Source organism: Cylas formicarius, unplaced genomic scaffold (assembly GCF_029955315.1).
Source record: "Cylas formicarius isolate icCylForm1 unplaced genomic scaffold, icCylForm1.1 PGA_scaffold_12__32_contigs__length_19106922, whole genome shotgun sequence".
Classification (NCBI taxonomy): domain Eukaryota; kingdom Metazoa; phylum Arthropoda; class Insecta; order Coleoptera; family Brentidae; genus Cylas; species Cylas formicarius.
Window position 1 is genome coordinate 4,641,964 of NW_026844225.1, and position 22,065 is coordinate 4,664,028.

The 22,065-nt window shown below is 35.1% G+C and overlaps 1 protein-coding gene across 4 annotated transcripts; it reads left to right on the top strand.

Moving 5' to 3' along the window:
• Positions 1–2,084: 2,084 nt before the first annotated feature.
• On the top strand, positions 2,085–8,604 carry LOC132695731 (uncharacterized). 4 transcript variants are annotated; one of them, XM_060660180.1, is made up of 6 exons: positions 2,085–2,762; positions 4,799–5,668; positions 5,915–6,020; positions 6,073–6,171; positions 7,177–7,332; positions 7,392–8,604. In XM_060660180.1, the coding sequence occupies exons 2-6, from the start codon at positions 4,902–4,904 to the stop codon at positions 7,443–7,445; spliced, it is 1,182 nt and encodes a 393-aa protein (XP_060516163.1). In that variant the 5' UTR covers positions 2,085–2,762; positions 4,799–4,901; the 3' UTR covers positions 7,446–8,604. The 4 variants fall into 4 exon arrangements, with proteins under 4 accessions (XP_060516163.1, XP_060516164.1, XP_060516165.1 ...); XM_060660181.1 differs by having other exon boundaries at positions 5,921–6,020; XM_060660182.1 differs by lacking the exon at positions 6,073–6,171.
• Positions 8,605–22,065: the final 13,461 nt, after the last annotated feature.

The following is a 22,065-nucleotide window of genomic DNA, read 5'->3' on the forward strand; positions in this document are numbered from 1 at the left end:
GCTTCGCCCGATATTTATCGCAAATTTTTTGAACATCTGCTACTATTTTAGTTAGCGGATTGTAACTAAATACTTTGTCATGTAAAATGAGACAATAAACCGATGTATCCTTTTTGATATTAGCGCTAGTTTCAAATTCAACCCGCATTACCACAGAACCACTTTGTAAAGACTCTCTTTGATGAGAACAATTGATTTGTGTAATGGGTGTGAAGATTGGCTCGTTGGACGTTCCGTAATAAGAATGCCTAAAATTGGCAAACTAATTTAAAATACTTTAAAATTTAGATTTAAATCATGATACGGATATCGTTTCGATTTAAATATACTTTTATATTAGTTTAATCGACGCCATCAAATTGACTCATATACTTTTCTACTTGACGTTTGTAATTGTACTGTAACCACTGATGGTTCCCTTATAAATGTCCTGTTATCGTTTTTTTACATTTTTACAGGGATATTATTAATTGTCCTAACACTAATTGGAAAATAAAGTGTAGGTAGAGTCGACTCGACTATTTTATACCCAGGAGCTACAGTCTCAAAAAGCTGATGTATTATGTGAACCGGTTTACCAGTACTGTATGAGCCGACGCATATTACAATCGACGCAAATAACATTGACTTTGTTGATATTTACTACTTCATCCGACTGTTCTGTAGTCGATGCTTCAATTACTCGCTTATTAAAGTCAAGCAGTCTGTCTACCTATGGAATCATTTAGGGAAAAGTCAATTCGTTTATGTATTTCTCGAAATCTGCTAGTCCCAAAAAGTATTGAAATCTGCGGAAAATATATAAGTTTCTACATTTCTACATTCTACATTCTATGTTAAAGCATATTTAGGTTACGTTAACCAACCAGTAAAGATATAAACAAAGGGTGCCAAATATAGCAGTGGCTTGGTTCTGATTTTTTTTTAAATGTTTTGGGTATCATTGCGAATGGGGGGAAAACATCTACTGCTAGTGAATTTTGATCAGGAAACCGAGAAATATATCCTTTTCATTTTTTTTTATTAAGGTCTGTTGCGAAAAGGTCTATTTCCGGTTCCCCGAAAACTGTAATTATTTTATTAAAAACTTGTTTATGTAATTCGTACTCGACTCCAACCGACTTTTTATCTTGATCCCTTATCAGCCTACGTATGTATGTATATATGTATAGTGTTATTTGATTTTGTTCTTACCCAGGTCATCTTGCTAAGGTTTCGATATTTTACTTTGCTTCCCAGATTTATGAAGAGTGTGGCTGTTTTATTATCAATTCTAAGTAAAATACTAATAGCAGCTTGTATTTCAAGGTAATTAATATGTTGTAATCTTTCTGCCAAAACCTGTTTGCATTCAAGCAGAGGACGCATCAGAGAATATTTCTAAAGAAAAAAACTTTGTGGTTAATATTTTCAGAAAAATATGTATTTTGGATCCACCAATTAAGAGTGTTTTTTAATTGGTAAAATGCATTTTACTATAATATGTTTTTGCTTTTAGTACTTTTAATGTTTAACGTTATAATATTTGAACGTGATGACACATGACGGCTGAAGGTGCCACCACCAAAACTCCAAAACTTTCGCAAGTTTCTAAAAGTAATACTAGATTTCGTAATTTTTTTTATAATTAGGTTTTTTAATGAAATTATTTTCTTTGTTGCGATGACTTCAAGAAATAACCTTTTTGTTTTTCCGAGTCATTCAAGCAATATTTCTCTATGATCTTCTGTCATTCTTTTTTGACGCCTTTATTGCAAATAATATTCCTATCCTCTGATTTCATCATGCAGCTCGTTCCCATGAATTTCGTTATTTGATGGTTTACTGCGTCTCCAAAGGAGGATTATCCACGGGTTGTTGTGAGGAACGTCGATAAGAAGGTTCCACTTGATTATTTTCTAAATTGTCTTGCATACCTTTCATGCCAGGGTTTACTGGGAAGTTATCAGGTTTATCTTTATCTCAGATGATGAAGACTTTGCAAATGGGCAGCCATTAGTCTTTTGCGTAATAAGTACCCCTACGGTCCACGCCCAAGAGGTAGGTACAAATGTAGCTCTCAGCTATCAAAAAAAATCTACTCACGGTTATCCGCCAGAAATATTTCCTTTAGAAAGTCTGAATGAAAATTTTCTAAAAACCAAAATATTTTTTAAACTTACCAGTGACGGTGGCAGTTATGTTTTTAAATCTCCTTTTTGAAAAGTTCCAACTCTTGTAACAGATATTTTTTGTCGCTTTTGGATAATAATTAATGGTGAGCCACTCCGAATCTGCGCCCACAATACGTCACTCCGATGATGCACAATGATTAGTGAATTTTATTTAATAACATAACAACCACACAGCGCAGTCTACTTAAGGTCATACAAATTTTTTGATACATCTAGGACAACCAGTGGAGTGTCAGTTTAGAGCTCACACAGTGACAACGTCCACCATTCCCCCGTCAATAAATAAAAGCAACCTCGAAAAATTATAACTTCGACTACACAAAGGTATAAACCGCAGCAAGGACTTCTTACGTATTATTCCGATAATTCTTGGGCGTGGTCGATAGAAAAATACAAGTTAGAGAATTTTGTAATTTATAACACGCAACCGTTCGTCGGTGCAATTTCATTTTAGAGGAGTAAATAGACATTTATGGCACACGTTTGACTAAAGGTTTCAGCGTCTTGGCAGCTTGAATAAAATAGGTTCATCAATTATTGAAAAAAACTTCTAGACTTTAGATAAGGGACGCCATTGTACCCGAGGGGGTGAGTCTGTTTTTGTATATAAAAATCGTCTTATGGTTTTAAAAATTCCAAAAGAAATATAAAACTATTCGATGATATTTCCTGCATTGGCCGTTGACAAAAGGAGGAATTACAAAATGTTATTGTTTTCTTTGGTTGCTCAAGGTAAAATGAAAGATCTGATTTTTAGTGAAGTTGGAATATCGAAAAAAAAACATTCTGTAGACAAAATAACGCATCCTGACATCCTTTCCAAAATGAAAATAAATATCTTGGAATTTAATGCGGCTATTTTATGACAAACACTTTTTGAAAAAGAAAAAGAATAACGCTCGATGCTTATAGTTTTTTCATACTCTCCCGGAATAATTATAATAAATTTAGGGTTAAACTGACCAAGAATGACGAAAAATCCGGTCGCTAGTTATTGCATTATTTTATATACAGGTCACGAAAAAAATTATTCGGTTATAGGGTGTGACAAAGTCAAATGGAGATTTTAAAAGTATCGAAGTGAGATCACGATTTACGGTTTATTTTATTTTACGATATTATCTGAAATTACATTTTAAAAATTTTTACGCATTTCTTTTCATTGCTTCATAAAATATACTTATCTATTATTCTTTCTTTCTACCTTTTGGACTAAAATAAAAACGTTGAGCTTAATTTTAAAAAGCAGAATATGTTTAATTAAATCAAAACTGTTCACCTGCCACAAAAATAAAATAGAAGTTCAAAAATAAAACTAACACCTTAATAATTAATTATTTTATAAAAGGTTCAGAAAGTCCACCATTTTTAATTGAGCAATATCTCAACCTATCATAAAATTGTTATCGAGCAGTGGACAGTGTTTCAGCAGCTAAAAGCATTTGTAATTTTACTTCGAAATTTCCCTAAATTGTTTGCACAATGGTGTGCGCGCTTCTGTAAATAATGATACTGACGTGACCCCAAAGAAGAAAATAATTTCGTTCCAGACGTTGTATTTAGAAAATCGTGAACTCTGGAATTATTTCATCAGGCAAAAGATCTAAATATTCGCCTATATTTTCATTCCCGTCAAAGGAAAAGGACCACTGGTTTGATTTCTTAAAATTCTATATGTTGAACTTTTCCGAATACTGAATCCTTATAGGAATGCACATGTGTCTTGTGTTCTCTTGTGAATACCCAACTGCCACTGCAGTATTATGACGATCATGTAACCAAAATGAATTCGACAAATCGGCGAATAAAATATTCGCTAAAAAATCTCCATTTTGGTTAGCTGGTTCATGCGTTTCTCATGATCTGCTATTAAAATTTCCTGCATAGTCTGTAATTTATAACGCTTCAAAACATTCTGCACTCTTCTTGGTTCTATTTCAAGTTCCTGAGAAATTTGAATACTGTTACACTGAAAGTAGACATTTGCTAAAGGTCATGTAAGGGATGCTCAGGAACAGGTTGCTCGTCAGAACATTTTAAGCATTTTCTACAATTAGGTAAAAAACCATGCTTTTCAGAATTATTAATTGTTCGTAAAATTGTGCCATGTGCACAAATTGGCCTATTTTGAAACAAAAATGAAACATACCAAATGCCACTATTTTTCCTTTTCCCTCTACGCGGTTGTGGGAGGGGGAACGCAAACAGGTTTTTATTTAATCACGCGGAAACATTTCGTGTCACTTTCTTACATTTCATGAGTCTCTATGTAACTCTCTCACACTTACCATAACTCTATAACTGAATAGTATTTTTCGTGACCTGTACATAGTTGTATTACGGCAGAAATCCACCCGTGATAAAAATGAACACAGGACCAAAACAAGATTTCAATAAATTTTAAGGTTGCAATTGAAATTCCTCTATGAGTAATGCATTTTGAATTTGAAAAAAATCAGAAATATGCAAATCCGAGCGGGAGCCTCTCTAATAAATCTGTGCCAGAATTAATATCTAATAAATTTTTCAACTAAATTTTGGAAAAATCGTGATGTTGAAAATTCTACAATTGCTGAAAATTTCATTATATCTCGAGACTGTTTTAAAGTCCTGTTCAATTCCAGGTTTCCCACCATTAAACCAACTCCAATGTTCCAATTTTGAGCTGTTTTCAAGGTTTCAAACATTGTAAGAAACGTCCGCCCCAGATTCTTCGCGACGAGCGAAATGGTAGAACACAGATCCATCTTAACTGTCGCCAAAATGTTCATGACTTTGGTCGGTTTCTGGAAATACCCCCACCAACAACATCTCACGAAATTCTTTTACAACCTCTACTCTTTGTTGATTGTATTATATTTCTTTCTTTACACGAGTTGCCTGTACATCAAGTTCATCATTACTGTAAGCACCGCGTCAAGCTTAGATCCCGACAACTTCACACAACTAGCTTACGTCATTGGTCACATGATGGCAACGTATGTGATAATGGTATGCCGTGGCTCCAACTTTAACGGCGTCATATCGGAGATCGCTGTTGAGGAAAACCGTATATTGGAAGGAGGTGATGACGATATTTTGAAGTCCCACCTTCAACTAATCCGTTGGGATAATTGGATCAACCTTCTCTTCGCGGTATTCACTATTGGCACTGGATTCGCTCTTGGTTTGGAGAATTTGCTGCGCAATGTCGAGATAGCGCATTACAACAGAGATCACAATACTACTCTGGAAAGGCCCTTGCTAGTGCAGATTTATTATTTTAAAATAAACAAACACAAATGGGCGAACTCACTGCTAGTCATTTCCGAGATCTCCTTCGCATGCACGACGTTGATGTTTCTCGCATGTAAGGTCAGCGTCTATACATGCATAGTATTCGCTTCGTCTGTACTGAAAATGATCCAAATCAAATTCAGGAAGATGGGTCTAGGTAAAGAAAATCCGCTAGCCGCTTTGAAGCAGCTGGTGGCAGAGCATCAGCGTGTTATTGCGTAAGTTGTTGTTGTTCAATAAAATTTCCCAAATTTAATTGAAATTTTAATATTTTAAAATCAATAAAAAAGTAGGAAGCAGTTTCAGCGTTTATGTCTTCCGACGTAGGATGACCTAAGTTTTACTAAGTTTTAATAAGTTTTAACAAAAAAGAACGAATTTGATACAACCAGTATTCTTAGAGATGTTTGATAGCCGCAAGAAAATGTTGGTAAGAATTGCGAGTTAAATTTTTAACCTTTGAGTTTCAGATTTGTGGACAGATTGAACGCTTCCATAAAATTTCAGATACTTCTGGAGTATCTCCTAAACTCACTGAATGTAGCTGCAGTCTCCATTCAGTTAATTACGGTGGGCCCAAAAATAGTTTATAATAGCAAGTGTGAATCTGTAGTGTTTGTAGTACGAGAAGAAGATGTTATTGACTCCTATATTGTACCTGGGCTTTCTACTGATTCAAGTTTTCGTTTTGGGCATTAGCGCGAACGAAATTAGAATTCAGGTATGAATATATATATATATATATATATATATATATATATATATATATATATATATATATATATATATATATATATATATTCTCACGTATCGATTCACGGATGGAAAAATGTGATGACACTATATTCCGGGATATCATCCATTCGCTCGTTGAACTCCGACTGGAATCCTGCATCCGAACACTGTGTTCGAAGTGTTTTCGGAGCGCGAGCATTGAAGATGCCAAGTGAGATTTTGGCGAAACGTCTGCAGGATTCCAGTCGGATGCAAGATTTGCAGGATTCCAGTCGGATGCAGGATTCCAGTCGGAGTTCAACGAGCGAACGGATGATATCCCGGAATATAGTGTCATCATATATATATATATATATATATATATATATATATATATATATATATATATATATATATATATATATATATATATATATATATATATATATATATATATATATATATATATATATATATATATATATATATATATATATATATATATATATATGTATATATAATTTGTTAACTTCCAATTGCCTATGAAATCTCCTAGATCGTGATCCAGTGATCCAAATTTTCAAAAAATTAAATTTTTAAAACGGAAAGAAATTACTTAGTGTTCAGTGCACAGTTTTCTTCATAAGAATTTTTGTCAAATCAAAATATTAGTTTTTAATTACAGAGGAAGATGTTTGTTTAGGGACAGACAATTTAGTTTTTAGATATCTTAAGTATACTGGTAAACGTTTTAATTACTAGTTAGTTCAGTTTAATGAAATTTGGAAAGTTTGAATTTTTTAATATACTAGGACTCTTTTTGCGAAGTACTTTCCGTGGGTCAGAGATTAAATAGCACGTACTAAATTTCAAACCTCTCATGTTTTAAAAATTTAAGTGTGCTTTGGTACTTGCGCTATTATTGAAAAGAAAAGACATCTCTATATATCTGTTTTTAATGATCTGGGAGTAAATTCTACTTACAAGGAAATTACAAGAAATATACTTACAGAGCCTTGCTGTATCAGACGCGATATACTTCAGTCCATGGGAGGAACAAAGCGAAGCGGCTAAGAAAATTTTGCTGACCGTCATAGCACGAGCCCAGATACCCCTAGAGTTAACCATAGGCCCATTCGGACCCATGGTTATAGAATCTGCTCTCGCCGTAAGTGCAGGACCACCAACTCTTTTCCATATGACTGGAGAAATGCTTTTATTTTCTAGATCTGCAAAGCCTCCTACTCGTATGTCACCCTAATGATGACCAACGTCCAGTAAATATATGAGCAGCTTGATTTTGTTAAAGTTTATTTAATAACATAAAATCGGCACAAACTAAAGTCAGTTTAATATCATACAAACCTCTAAGTACAGTTAGATCCCGTGAAGTATCAGTTATCAGTCTAGAACTTAAGGAGGGGGTGACAACGTTGGCACATGTGACGCAGAAAGGACCAATATCTCACCAAAAAAAAAAAAAAAACAACTATTAAAGACTGACGCCCAAAGAATATATCCAAACCCCCGCATCCGGCGTTCGCTGGTGGAAATTTGATATATTTGATATCTCAAGATCTAACCCTCAGATTTCTTCTTTGCCAAACCAAAAAATTCGATGTTAGTTTGGCTGGTGTACGAGAGATGTCAGCACCTTAAAAAATCATATTTTGGTCGCGAGGTGGCGTCGTCATAAATCACACCTTCGGTAACTAAATGCAGTCGAAAAAAAAACTTTTTTTTTTGCGATACTGTTTTTTGCGCGAGCTAAATAACACGACCGACGGAGTACGTTTTAAAAAAGGTTTATTTTCGAAAAAACAGGGCTTTTCTTAAAACTAAAAACAAACAATTAATGTGAACAGCGAAGGGCTTTGACACTACATTAATGTTACACGGGAAACGGTGGCAGTCGATTTTATATAGCTGAATCGTTGATTCAGCGTCTATTCAGCAGGATGCGTCCGGTCTGGGGATATTTCTCCTCCTCCCTTAGATTCTTCAACGTCCTCGTTGATGATTCTTTCTAGGGTTTTGACAGGGATGGCCTCTAGGAGTCTATGTTTTCTCCATTGGTAGAGCATGACGCTGGAACTAGTCAGGAGAACTATACACAATAATGAGAAAATTAAACAGTAATATGTTTGGTTTTGGTGAACCAATCTTTCGGTTTTCATCGGCAGTATCAGGTCGTCTTGAATAAGGGTCGGATCCTCTAAGTGTTTCATTTGTAGATTTATGGTGAGGTTGCTTGGTTGAATATTTGTCGTTTCCGGATACTGAATGGATATATTATTCATACCCAAGGAATACTTCTGGTTGTCGATGATGACGTCGCATTGGCTCTGGATCAGGGAGCAACCTTGAAGAAGTTCTTTTTGGAACTGGAAGCAGTCTTCGTATACTAGTTCCGACGTATTTGCACAGTACAGTAAGGAGTTTTTAAATGTATGTATGCACACGAAAGTTGTTTTGTACAGTAGCATACTAACAGTCAACTGGAAGATGACAACTATTTAACTGATTCGAACACAACCATCTTGAATTAACTATTTGGCAATGTTTGTACCACAGGTTATTACAATAATATTTACTAGGTCTAATTAACATTTTCGAATCGTTGTTGGGTATTGGATACACAATTTGTAAGTCGCAAACATTTCTTTCAAAAATAGGTATTTTAATTGCGAGAATTGCCATTTCACTCGTAATTACCAAACCGGTTTTACAAATTACAGTTAATTCGGAAATATGATTAATAGGCCATAGGGCATTTTTAGGGTAATGAATTTTCAGGTATTGCCAAATCTCGTTTATTTCGTCAGAGCTGAATATTTCGAAATCTAAGGTTTGTAAGTGCACAAATGAAAATACTTTTAGCAGCTTTTCTAAAAATTGATTAAGGTTATTTATTTGCACGTATTGATCTTGCAAAAGTAAAACTAGATTAATTTGTTCATTTGCTTTGAGAACTTCGGACCTAAGAATGTTGGTATTTTGATTTATAAGTTCTACATTTCGTTTGAACCTACTCATTATATTTCCAGCAAAAGAACTTAGTTCATTGATCTTACGCATTGAATTTAGTTGATTTTGCTTAAGTATTTCTACATTTTGCATAATCGTTTCCATGTCATTATTATCGAGATTTCCGGTGATGAACTTAATACCGCTGCCAAGGAAGTTCATTAATCCTCTTTTCTTACGGTTATTCAACTCATAAATGTTGAGCTTTGCATAAGTATCGTAAGTGAAATTTAATGCCCTATATACGTGATGGAACTGTTTCCTTGTAAAATTATTATTTTGCTCGTTTACTAGCTTCTCTAAGATCAATACATTATTAAGTAAATGGGATAATAAATCCTTAATATTAGTAATGTTAAATAGTACATATGTAGTATGATAATGAGGGTGTTACATCTTCGGTATAATATCCGTTATTCGGAAGTTTGTAGACCTGAAGTGCTTTAGCCTGCAGGATCGGGATCAGGAGGCTGAAAAGAAAGAGGATTTTTTCTAAGCCTTTTAATTTTTCGTATATGCGTAGAGGTGGGTTTTTTCTTAGAAATGCCAGTTATTTTATTTTTATCGACGTTCGTAATTTTTGTCGGTATGTACTGAGGATTCATTTTATTCCTTAGAGTCGTTTTCTTGTAGATTATTTGATCACGGTGTAAGTCTGGAGGTGTTTCAGGATTTTTATTTTGTTTTTCGGTGTTTTTAGATTGTTTTCGATAAGCGGTTTTATAAATGTGTTCAAAAAATGGTAATAATTCCTTTTTTCGATTTTCGTTGTATTGTTCGAATAACGTCAAATCATTGTTTATATTAGGTTCATTAAAGTAAGGGCCATAAAGTATAGAAAATGGAGAATGTCCAGTTGTGGAGTGAATACTTTGATTATAAATGAGGACTGCGGAAATCATTAGATTCTGGGAAGTCTCTTCCGAATTTTGCATTTTTAGTATTCTTAATTTTTCAAGTAAAGTAGAGTGAGGTCTTTCCACGGGGCTATTTGAAGAAGAGTTACCGGGAGTTGTATAGTGAATTTCGATGTTAAAAAGTTGACAAAATTCCCTGAAGAGGTTATTTTGAAATTCTTTTCCTTGGTCCGTAACGATTTTTTGCGGAACGTTGTGATGCGCAAAGAAATGTCTAAGTTTGCTGAGAATAGTTACAGAATTTTTGTCAGAGACAAAATATGCTTGGGCGTATTTAGAGAAAGAATCGATTATAGTGAGGAATTGGGAGTTTGAAAATTGGAATATGTCCAAATGAATAGTTTCAAAAGGCTTTTCAGCGAGCAGAGGGCCTTCATAAGCTATTTTGTACGGATGTCTTTCATATTTATTCTGTAGACAAATTTCGCACTTATTTATAAATGCCGTAATTGCATCCCTGAGTTTTGGCCAATAATATTTTTGTTTGATATTATGATAGGTTTCCGTTATGCCATTATGATTGCTCTGGTGATATTTAGAAATAATATCTTTTTGTTGCTCAGGGTTGGTTACGTCTGTCAAATAAGAGTTTGACATGAGAAGTTTTGCTGAAGCGTTTAAATTTTCGGAGACTACTCTTTCGAATTCGACTTTAAGTTCGTGATTGGGAATAAAAATAGTGAACGCGACATCAGGTTTTATTATATCTTTTATTATTTTTTGGATGTGCTCAATCCTGTTCTCTTTTAATATACGAACGAAGTGGTGATATTTCTGAAAAGGCTTGGAGAATGTATGTTTATATTTTTGGCCATAGTCGATGACTAAGCGATTTGTAGCGTAATTTAAGGGTAGTTCGGAGATTGGGAGATGTTTTCCTCGTGTGTCATTGTTTGACTGAACGGTGACGTCGGAGACATTATCTATTACGTCACGTCTTGTTTGTTCTTCGGGTTGGGTAGTAGCAGTGACGGTGTCGGTTGTTATATCATTATATTTTTCGTTAAGAACGAAATCGGCGAGATCGAAGTCACTAAGATTGGCGACTGTATCGTCGACATTGGACATTGATCAAGCCTTAGTTGACTTTCAGGGTTGAATTTCGATCGAACGGGGGATTTAACAGCTCGAATTGATCCTCAGGAATAACCCTAACTCTTGGGTGGAAATTAATTGAAACGTTTGGTACTGGGTTTGGAATTTTGCAAAATCCGTCATTTACTTCGACTAATGAATCGGGAACTATATGTTCATTAATACGGAACGAAGGGAGAAGAGCAGTTCCATTTTCGAAATTAACTGGGATAAGTAAAGATTTACTATTAAAATTATTAATTGGTTGATGCAGTGGTTTGTTATAGGCAAGTGAAAATGGAATTTTAATATTTTGTAAAGTAAGTATTTTATTTTCGTAATCAATCAATGCATTTAATTTTTTCAGATCTTTGGTTCCTATTAGCGCGTCGAAATCGGTATGCCAATTTAGTACACGAAGATTAATATTTAAATTAATCCCTAGTTCTTGTAATAGTGGAATTTTTAAATTTTTATCCTCCTTGTATACTTGTTTACATGCCGTAACTTCAAAGGGTTCAATAAATTGATTTAGTGGATATAAATTGGCTGTTTTTGGCGAAATTATTGAGTCGGAGGCGAAGGAATCAATGAGTACCGTGATTTGTTTTTCAGGAAGGTAAAAATAAGGAAGTTCGATTTGTTGGGCTATGTTGTTTAAGTTAATTCTAGATGGGAGGCTACGTCCTGAAAATTTTCGGGAGTTTCCTCGTTATTTTCGACATTATTATCGAAATCTGAATTTGGGCCGGAAAGGTTGTAGTCGTGATGAACGGGTTCGCCGTTATAAATCTGGGAATGATCATAATGTTCAGTATTTTGAAAGGGTTCCGAGGTTTGATAGGATGGGGTTTGGTCGTAATCGGGGTGAATTTCGACATTGTAAAGTTCTTGAGAAACAAAGTTTCTCGGTCCTGTCCTTTGGAAGAAATTAGTGTAATTTTGAGGGGCTTGTCTCTGCGGATGTGTGCGAGAAGGTCCTATAGCGGAAGTCGACATTGGTACGGGTTCGTCTTGTCGGGTGGTTCTAGTTTGCATGGTTATAGGTTTGGCTTGTTTACCAAACACTTGGGCGTTCGTCGGAAAATGTCGTTGAACTGGTCGGGGTTGAATATTAATCGGTTGACTGGGAAAAGGTTTTGGCTGTGGGATGAAGGCAGGTTGTTGGTTACAAAACGGTTTAAAATTATTGCTACCATTATTTTGCCTGGGTGACGACGCGTGCAGGTTTGAATTACTGTTTGTAAAGTTAACCTGAGACTCTATCATATTATAGTTTACCACGTGTGAAAAAGCGGCGTCAAGTGTCAAGGTTTTTAACGTATGCGGAGAATTTGCTGTTAAAATAAGTACTGATGTGCTTTGTACTTGCGTAATTAAAATTAATTTTGAGTTTTGATCTTCTACTTCGCATTGAATCTTTGAAATAATTCTTTGAATAAAAGTTTTTAACCTTTCTACGAAATGCAAAATGTTTTCGCCTTTGTTAATTTTAATATATTGCAATTGTTGCATTAATATTGGATAAGTTATAGGATCACCAAACTTTTGGCGTAATGCATCTTTAATAGAAGCCCAAGTAGTTAAATCGGGCCGGGCGAGAAGAAAACTTCTAGCATCGTCAACTAATTTCGATTTTACTGCGGCTAAAACTACTTTTCTTTGATCTTCGTTAATGTTGAAATATAATGAATAAAATTCGTCGATAGACAAAATAAAGCTCTCTAAATGATCTTGATTTTTGGAAAATGTGGGTAAAAGTGAACTATGGAATCTAAGGTCTTCCATTTCGTTTGTATTACTAATACTTAAACTATCTAACAAATCTACTAAATCCTCTGGAATAGGCGTTAATGATTTATTCAAATCTTCAGAATCACTATCGGAGATATCCGATTCGTTTTTTAAACGAATGCTTAAACCTAAAGAAGCCCTATTGCGTGTCAAAATACTTTTCAAACGTTTGGAAGCGTCAGGCATTAAATAATGGCAATTCAGCAATTACTTACAGTACAGTCAAGGCAAGATCCATAAAGCTTGTGCTGCAGAGGCTCACAACCAAAGGAAATCCTATAAAGCCGTGGCTGAAGGGCTTAACGTCGGGACGTTGATCTGTTTCGGGAGCTGGGAATTGCGTTGACTATATAGCTGCTGATAACACGGTAGCGAGCTATAGTCTTCAAATTCCTTCAGGATTTCTGAGCAGTCCCGTTGCGATCGTGGAGTCAGTCGGTTTCTTTTTGTTCGGATAATGCACTAAGATTTGACAATCACTTTCGCACAACGAAAAACCGATAAAGGGCGAAATTGCACTATCCTGTTCGCAGCGCCAGTTAAATAACACGACCGATGGAGTACGTTTTAAAAAAGGTTTATTTTCGAAAAAAACAGGGCTTTTCTTAAAACTAAAAACGAACAATTAATGTGAACAGCGAAGGGCTTTGACACTACATTAATATTACACAGGAAACGGTGGCAGTCGATTTTATATGGCTGAATCGTTGATTCAGCGTCTATTCAGCAGGTTGCGCCCGGTCTGGGGATATTTCTCGAGGTACCACGGGGAGGGGGGTCGGAGGGGGTTGTTAGAGAAATAAATGGAAGGGATGAAACCGGCGGCCCCTGCGCGGGTTATGCGCGTGCTTTTGCCTCGCCTAATGTCGCGCTAAACGCGCCTAGGCTAGGCTAAGTCTCTTGAGTTTAAATAAAACACACATTTTGTTGATACATATTTTTTACGATAGCAATTACGTGCCGCGACCCAGGATATCGCGTGCCGCCGAGACGGTTTCTTATCTCAAGACGTTACTCGCGCGCGGTTTGTTTTTTTTCTCGCGGAGCACGATTACTAGGTCACCGAAATAAAACACAATACCGACGAATACAGGTTTAATGACAACTATTAACCCAAAAAAATGTACTTCTGATTTGTTTCAAGTTTTAATTTTTTAACAGGAATATACATATAAGAATTACGCGGAACAACATAGTAATAAGTAAATAAATACATAAATAAGTAAATTCAAAATTCCTAATCTAAAGCACAATAATCTAAAAGAAGCGTACCATATAAGTTTACCAAAAGAAATAGCTGCTCTGTATGTGGTCGATTGGTCAGTGATTTTCCCGCTGTCCTTTGAACTATACCAAATTTCGATGGCCCCAAGCTAGCGTGCACTCTGAGCCGGGTATAAGATGTCGTTTGTCGTCCGCGTAAGACAACGCCACCTTATTTTTCAGTTCCACGTACATATCATGTAAATGTGAGCGAAACGAAGACATTTGGCGCAAGATTAGCGTGAATTATGTCACGACCCATCCCTACACCCATAGGAAGAAGATGCTCAGCCAGATTTTGCCGCGTCAGCTTTTAATCATATAAAACTGTTGTTGCGCTTATTTGTTAGTCAGTTGAATACGCTCTTGCAGTAAACAATTAATTTTGTAGTTTTGAAAAATAAAGTTTTTTTTAAAAGCGACTTTCGGTTTCCTGTTAGAAAAGTGGCGCAGTCGGTAGGATATTCCGAAGTTTGTCGAATCGATCGGTAGACTTTTCGTATCTACGATTTATCGGAATATTGGAACTTGTTGAGTGACTGGTGTAGGTGTTTAAGAAGATTTATCGAAAACCTGTCGGAGACATTTCATCAGCAGCTCATCGGAAGTTGGTTCTCAAATCGTTCCGGTTTCGCAAGGAGGCAGAAATTTGGTAGGACCACATCGCCAACCTGAGAGACTGTCCCTTATAGAAAATGACCAGAGTCGCATTATTTTTTATGTAAGTGCAATTTTTAATGTCCGTAGAAGACTTAGCCGATATTTTATCTGATTTAAAAATCGTTTCAACTGACTCACATAGTAGTAGTAATCAAAATATTTCTATAGAAAACAGTATAAGAAATAATTTATATGCAGATATGGCTAATAATTTTAAACCAGAATATTTAAACTGTGTACCTACTTTTGATGGGAACGCTAATGATTTAAATAGATATCTTGCTACTTGTGATAGCCTTATAACTGCTTTTTACGATCAAACTAATCCAAATAAATTTGAAAATATTTACTTAATTAATTGCCTTATTGGAAAATTAGTTGGCACAGCCAAAGTAGTAGTAAATATACAGAATGTTTCGACTTGGGAAGATCTAAAAGTCACTCTTGTAAGAAATTTCGCGGATCAACGTGATGAGGCTTGCCTCAACCGTGATTTAGTTATGCTACGGCAGCAACCTAACGAATCACCCAACCAATTTTATGATAAAGTATTATATATTCTAAATCTTCTTTGTTCGTACGTTGATAACCATGAACAGACGAACGCTGCGAAAGTTCTTAAAAGAAAGTTATATACAGACCTTGCCTTAAAAACATTTTTATCAGCGCTTAAAGAGCCTCTAGGTACGAATATACGTTGTATGCGTCCATCAAATCTTGCTGAAGCTTTGCAGTTCGTCAATGACGAATACAACAATCAATACTTCCAAAATTACTCTAAAACACCTAAACCGCCGATACAAAATGTAAGACCTTCAAACCAAATACTACAAGACTCTTTTGTAAGACCAAATTTTAATTTTAATAGTCAAACGCCAAATAATCTCTTTAGAAGTCAACATTATTTTCCCTCGCAAGTACTTTACAAACTCACAAGTTTTCGGGAAACCCCAAAATCAAAATGTTTTCCGCCCTAATCAAAATAAACTTTTGCCAAAACCTACTCCAATGAGTATCACCACAAAAAATACTAGCAATAGTTTTAGAAACCCGTCAAATAACTTTAACCAACCCTCTAATTCAAGAACAGACTATTTTAAATCTTTTCCACAACAACCTTTGAAGAATTGCATAACACCGAACAATATAGCGAAAACCCTGAAAAATTTTGCGAATATGTAGAACAAGAAACCGAAAACAATGACCCACCTTACACATTTGACCAAGACCACAATTTTCAAATTGAACAAGAAACAGAACAAAATTTTTCGAAACCGCCTCTACAAGACGACAATCCATAGACGATCGTGTATTTTGCCTTAACAATATAAACATTAGTAAATTACCTTATATCGTACTACCCGAACATAACCTTAAGTTTCTCATTGACTGTGGCTCATCAAGATCTTTTATCTCACCTGAATTAGCATTTAAGTATTACTCGAAAAATATAAAAGAAGATCCATTTATAGTGGCAAGAGGAAATCAGGTTTCAGCACATAAATATAGCACATTGTTACCCTCTTCCAAAATATTTAAATTGCCTAAGCAAAATAATTTAAAATTCTTTTTATTTAAATTTCATGACGTATTTGATGGATTAATTGGTGTAGATAATCTCCAATTTTTAAAAATAAATCTAGACTTTGCTAATGGGTATTTATACACTCCATATACTAAAATTAAACTACTCTATCGAAACACAAACAAAAATCTTAATCAAATCAATATCAGCCCTCGATGCGAACAAATTATCAAAATTAAAACATCTATAAAAAACGGTGAAATTATTATTCCCTATCCAAAAATTGGAAATTGTGAAATCCCCGAAAGTTTATCTATTTCGAAAAATGGTATAGCCTTAACCAGTATTTTAAATAACTCGACAGAAGTTACCATCGATTTTTCTGAACCGTTAGTTGTAGAAAAATTTAACAGGGAATTCTTACAACAAATCGACCTAAATAATATTTGCGAATTTTCCTATAATCACGAACCAAAATTTAATATCTCTGAAACAATCCGTAGTGAGCATATGAATAATGAAGAAAAGTCGGAAATATTGAAACTCTGTAAAGAATACTCTGATATTTTCTACAATGAAAACACACCTTTAACTTTCACAAATGAAATAAAGCACGACATTCGAACATCAGATGAAACACCTATATACACAAAAACCTATAGATATCCATACATACATAAAGCAGAAGTTGCGCGTCAAATTAAAAAAATGCTCGATCAAAAAATAATAAGGTCCAGTAATTCTCCTTGGTCATCCCCTATTTGGATTGTGCCTAAAAAATTGGACGCGAGTGGAACCAGAAAATGGCGTATATGTGTGGACTATCGCAAACTTAATGAAAAAACTATTGACGATAAGTATCCTTTGCCAAATATAACCGATTTGTTGGACAAATTGGGTAAATGTCAATATTTTTCTACATTAGATCTCGCCAGCGGATTTCACCAAATCCAAATGAGTGAAAAAGATGTGCCAAAAACAGCTTTTAATTGCGATCAAGGGCATTATGAATATCTGAGAATGCCTTTAGGGCTCAAAAATGCACCTGCAACCTTCCAGCGCGTAATGGACAACGTATTGCGCGGGCTCCAAAACGAACGGTGTGCGGTTTATTTAGACGACATTATTATTTATTCGACATCATTACAAGAACATGTAGAAAAATTACGCGATGTTTTCCAAAGACTCCGAGAAGCGAATTTTAAAATACAGTTGGACAAGTCCGAGTTTTTGCGTAAGGAAGTGGCCTATCTCGGTCATGTAGTTACCCCCTCAGGCGTTCAACCAAATCCCGACAAAATAAAAGCTATTAAGAACTATCCTATTCCTAAAACAACAAAAGAAATTAAAGGTTTTCTAGGTCTCCTAGGTTACTACCGCAGATTTATTAATAATTTCGCTACGTTAACTAAACCGTTAACAAAATGCTTAAAAAAGGGTGCAAATATTGATCATAATAATGAATTCATTAAGTGTTTCGAAACTTGTAAAAATCTTCTAATAAACCAACCAATTTTACAGTATCCTGATTTCTCGAAGCCGTTTAATTTAACAACCGATGCGAGTAATGTCGCTTTAGGCGCTGTACTTTCACAGGGTCCAATCGAAGCTGATTTACCCGTAGCTTACGCCTCACGCACATTAAACGATAGCGAAACCAATTATTCAACTATCGAAAAAGAGCTTCTGTGTATAGTTTGGGCAACCAAATATTTTCGGCCCTACCTTTTTGGCAGACAGTTTAATATCATTACGGATCACAAGCCCCTCCAATGGCTATTTTCACTAAAAGATCCTAATTCAAAATTATTGCGCTGGCGTATAAAACTAGAAGAATTCAATTATAAAATATTTTACAAGAAGGGTAAGCTCAACACAAATGCGGACGCGTTATCGTGTATCGAAATACATACTAACGAAACAAACGATAGTTTTAATCTAAATCAGTACATGGACGATTTTAATAAAAGTCTCGAAAATAATCAAGTTCCGCCTGACATTAACGACGTTCCAAATAATAATGCTGAAACGTCTTATACAGAAACGAATAAAAATGACCTTGACCTAGACAACATTTCTATGGTTGCGCTGCCTGACACCGACAACGCTACCAATGTCCCAGACGATGACAATATTACTATACATACGAACGCAGATCAACATCCCGCTGTAGGTATCACGATAACAGAAAGCCCAGTTAATTACGGCGCACATCAAATCATAATTAAGTCGGTATTACATTCCCCAATAAAACCTAAAACGATAATATTATTCGGGAAGAAAAAACGCCTTACAATTCAAATATCTCAAAATAATTTCGAAAAAGATATCCTAGAGTTCGTCAAAGACTACATCATACCCGACGTTCAGTACCACCTCTATTTTGAAAATCCCGAAATATACGAACCTTTTACAGAAGTAGTTCGTAAATATTTTAAATGGCCATCTTTAAAATTAAAACGCTGTACATTAAAACTTGTCGACATTACCAATAAAGACGACATACAAGACATAATTAAAAACTACCACGAACGAAAATCGAACCACAGAGGTATCGAGGAAACGGAACAAAAAATTAAAAGTAAATATTATTGGCCATATTTAAAAAACTCAATACAAACATATATAAACACTTGCGAAATCTGCCAACAAAGTAAGTATGAGAGGCACCCAGTCAAGGTAAAAATGAATGTTACCCCTACCGCGAGTAGACCTTTCGAAATTATTCATATGGACGTTTTTACTGTCGAAAAATCAAAATTTCTAACCATCATTGATAGCTTTTCAAAATACGCGCAAGCCTATCCTATCGAATCCGCAGAATCTGTCGAAGTTGCGGATTGTTTATTAAAATTCTTTTCCCATCACTCAGTCCCTAAACAGGTAATTGTCGATAACGGTCGTGAATTTAGAAATTTGTTAATAACGGAATTGCTTAACTTGCATAAGATAAAACTCCATTTTATAAGCCCTCATCATCCTGATTCAAATGGTATAGTCGAAAGGTTACATTCAACATTACTAGAACATTTTCGCCTCTTAAATACCCAAGGATTCTTAAAATCACCGGCACACTTAAAAATGATATATGCTATTTTAGCATATAACCACTCCATACATTCAGTAACAAAACTTAAGCCAATTGACATAATTAACGGGCATATCTCCGACGATAGTCCCTTCGATATTAATATTGATCAAATAATTATGTCAATGACCATAAAGAAAGGACGAAAATTTTGTATTCAAATTTAAACAAAAAAATAATCCAAAATAAAGAAATTGTAATAGAAAACTTGAATAAAAATCGCGACAATCCTGAAATATTTCAACCACAGCAAATGGTGTATGTGAAAAAACACATAAGACAAAAAACTGCGAACGAATTTCAAAAACCTACTGTCATCACTAAATTAGATTCCGCTCATAAAACAGTTTCCACGGGAACGGAAGAAAAGATTCATATGAATAACTTAAAACGTCCCAGAAAGAAAAATTACACCTTTAGTAATTAAATACTTTATTATTTTAGATTCCCAGCGATTGTCACGTGCTTCCAAGAAAGCAGCCACATTGCAGTAAGAAACTCGAATACGAACCCCTGCATGATTCTTTTGAAACTAGGGTCTGCAAAAATTCAAGATTCGGCTTTTAATTTAATATATTATTACGATCTTAATCAAATAGTTTTAGAAGTAGATAAGTTAAAAATTAAGTCAACATTTTAGCGAAAACTATAGAATCCAATCCTGAATATAAAAATGCAAGTATTAATCATTTTAAACTCCTTTTTCTAATAAAAGGAAAAGTAGAAATAAAATTAAAAGAACTAGTTCCCGATATTGAAAGGTCCAAAAGAGGTTTGATTAACGGTCTAGGTTCAATATTTAAATCAATTAGTGGCAATTTAGATGCTTCTGACGGCGAACGTTATGACGCCATTATTAAAATCCTTGAGCAGAATCAAGAAAAATTGGCAAACAGCATAGCTCAGCAAAACTCGGTTTCTATTAATTTGATAACACAATTTAACACAACAATTCGCAAAATAGCTACTAACGAAAAAATCTTAGAAAATAAAATTAATGAAATAATAATTTTTATTAAGGGTACAGAAGGTCATTCACTCTTTATCGTAGATTACTTGAATCAATTAATAAGCCTTTATGAAATAATATACTCAGTGTTACAGGACATTGAAAATTCAATCTCTTTTGCAAGGCTAAATACAGTACATCCAAGTATAATAAAAGCAAGCGATCTATTTGAAGAACTCCTTAGAGTAGAAAAGTACTTAAATAAAAGACAGTTTCCATTAACAGTAACTCCGGAAAATATCCTTAAATTTCAAAATTTAATCGATATCGAATGTTACATTAACCATAAGAAAATAACATATATTTTAAAGGTCCCGACTACTCAAATCGACATTTTTGATTATTTTCATCTGTATTCAATACCTATTTTTAATGGGAGTCAGTTTAAAGCGATAGTTCCGCGAAATAAATTCTTGTTAAAAAACAAATTGCACTACACATTTAAAAGCGACCCCTGCAAAAAGATTCTACCACAATATTATATCTGCGGAGAAGCCAACCTACAAGAAATCGCTAGAAATAATCCCTGCGAAGTTCAGCTACTTGAAGCTGGTAACACCTCTACATGTCAACAAACTCAAATTACAGTCACTAAGCCAAAATTCCAACGTATGGAAGGTTCCAATCAGTTTATTGGTATCTTCCCTCGCAAAGAAGAAATCAAGTTGGTCTGCCTTTATAAAGAAGAGACTCTCATCCTGACTGGTACATATTGGTTTGACGTACCAATCAACTGTAAGGTATCGTCTAGCCAAGGAGTATTCGTAAGCGAAAAATCAACCAGTACTAGCCAGTCGATACTTCTATCCAAATTTGGTGATGTCATTAACCAATTACCAGTTCAGCCAGATGTTAACATCGAGCTCCACGACGTCAAGTTGGACGAGCTGCGTACAATAAGGGCCCAAGTCCTGCAGAAACAACCAGAAATCTCCGCTATAAGTCCTTTCGTCGAGTCTCCAAACTTATGGACCTTATCGATTTACGGGATAATAATTATCGCCTGCTGCTACGCTTGCTATAAGAAGTTCCTCAACATTAGGAATATTGAAAAAGCCGAAAGGAGACCAGAACCAGTTATCGAGCTAGCCAATGTTCAACTTCCACGCTAACCCTTGAAGTTGAATCTAAGGAGGGAGGAATTATGTCACGACCCATCCCTACACCCATAGGAAGAAGATGCTCAGCCAGATTTTGCCGCGTCAGCTTTTAATCATATAAAACTGTTGTTGCGCTTATTTGTTAGTCAGTTGAATACGCTCTTGCAGTAAACAATTAATTTTGTAGTTTTGAAAAATAAAGTTTTTTTAAAAAGCGACTTTCGGTTTCCTGTTAGAAAAGTCGTGCCTTCTTCGTCGACAGCGCGCTTATAGTCCTCGAGATTTAAGTTCGCGCTGACTAATTGAGTTAGGAATGCCCTTGGCCTTTTTGGTCAACTCGTTACCGTCCACATTTACGCAATAAGCTTTCGCTGCCGTACCTAAGAATTCCCACAACGGCCGTCCCGTGTACTGGTCCTTCATTTTGCCAAGAACGCACTTGTT

Bases quoted from the DNA above. Each gene is read 5' to 3' on its own strand.
- LOC132695731 (XM_060660180.1), top strand. From the start codon at position 4,902: ATGGTAGAACACAGATCCATCTTAACTGTCGCCAAAATGTTCATGACT. The intron at 6,021-6,072 runs GTGGGCCCAAAA...TAGTGTTTGTAG, and splicing joins TCTCCATTCAGTTAATTACG to TACGAGAAGAAGATGTTATT. The intron at 6,172-7,176 runs GTATGAATATAT...ATATACTTACAG, and splicing joins CGAACGAAATTAGAATTCAG to AGCCTTGCTGTATCAGACGC.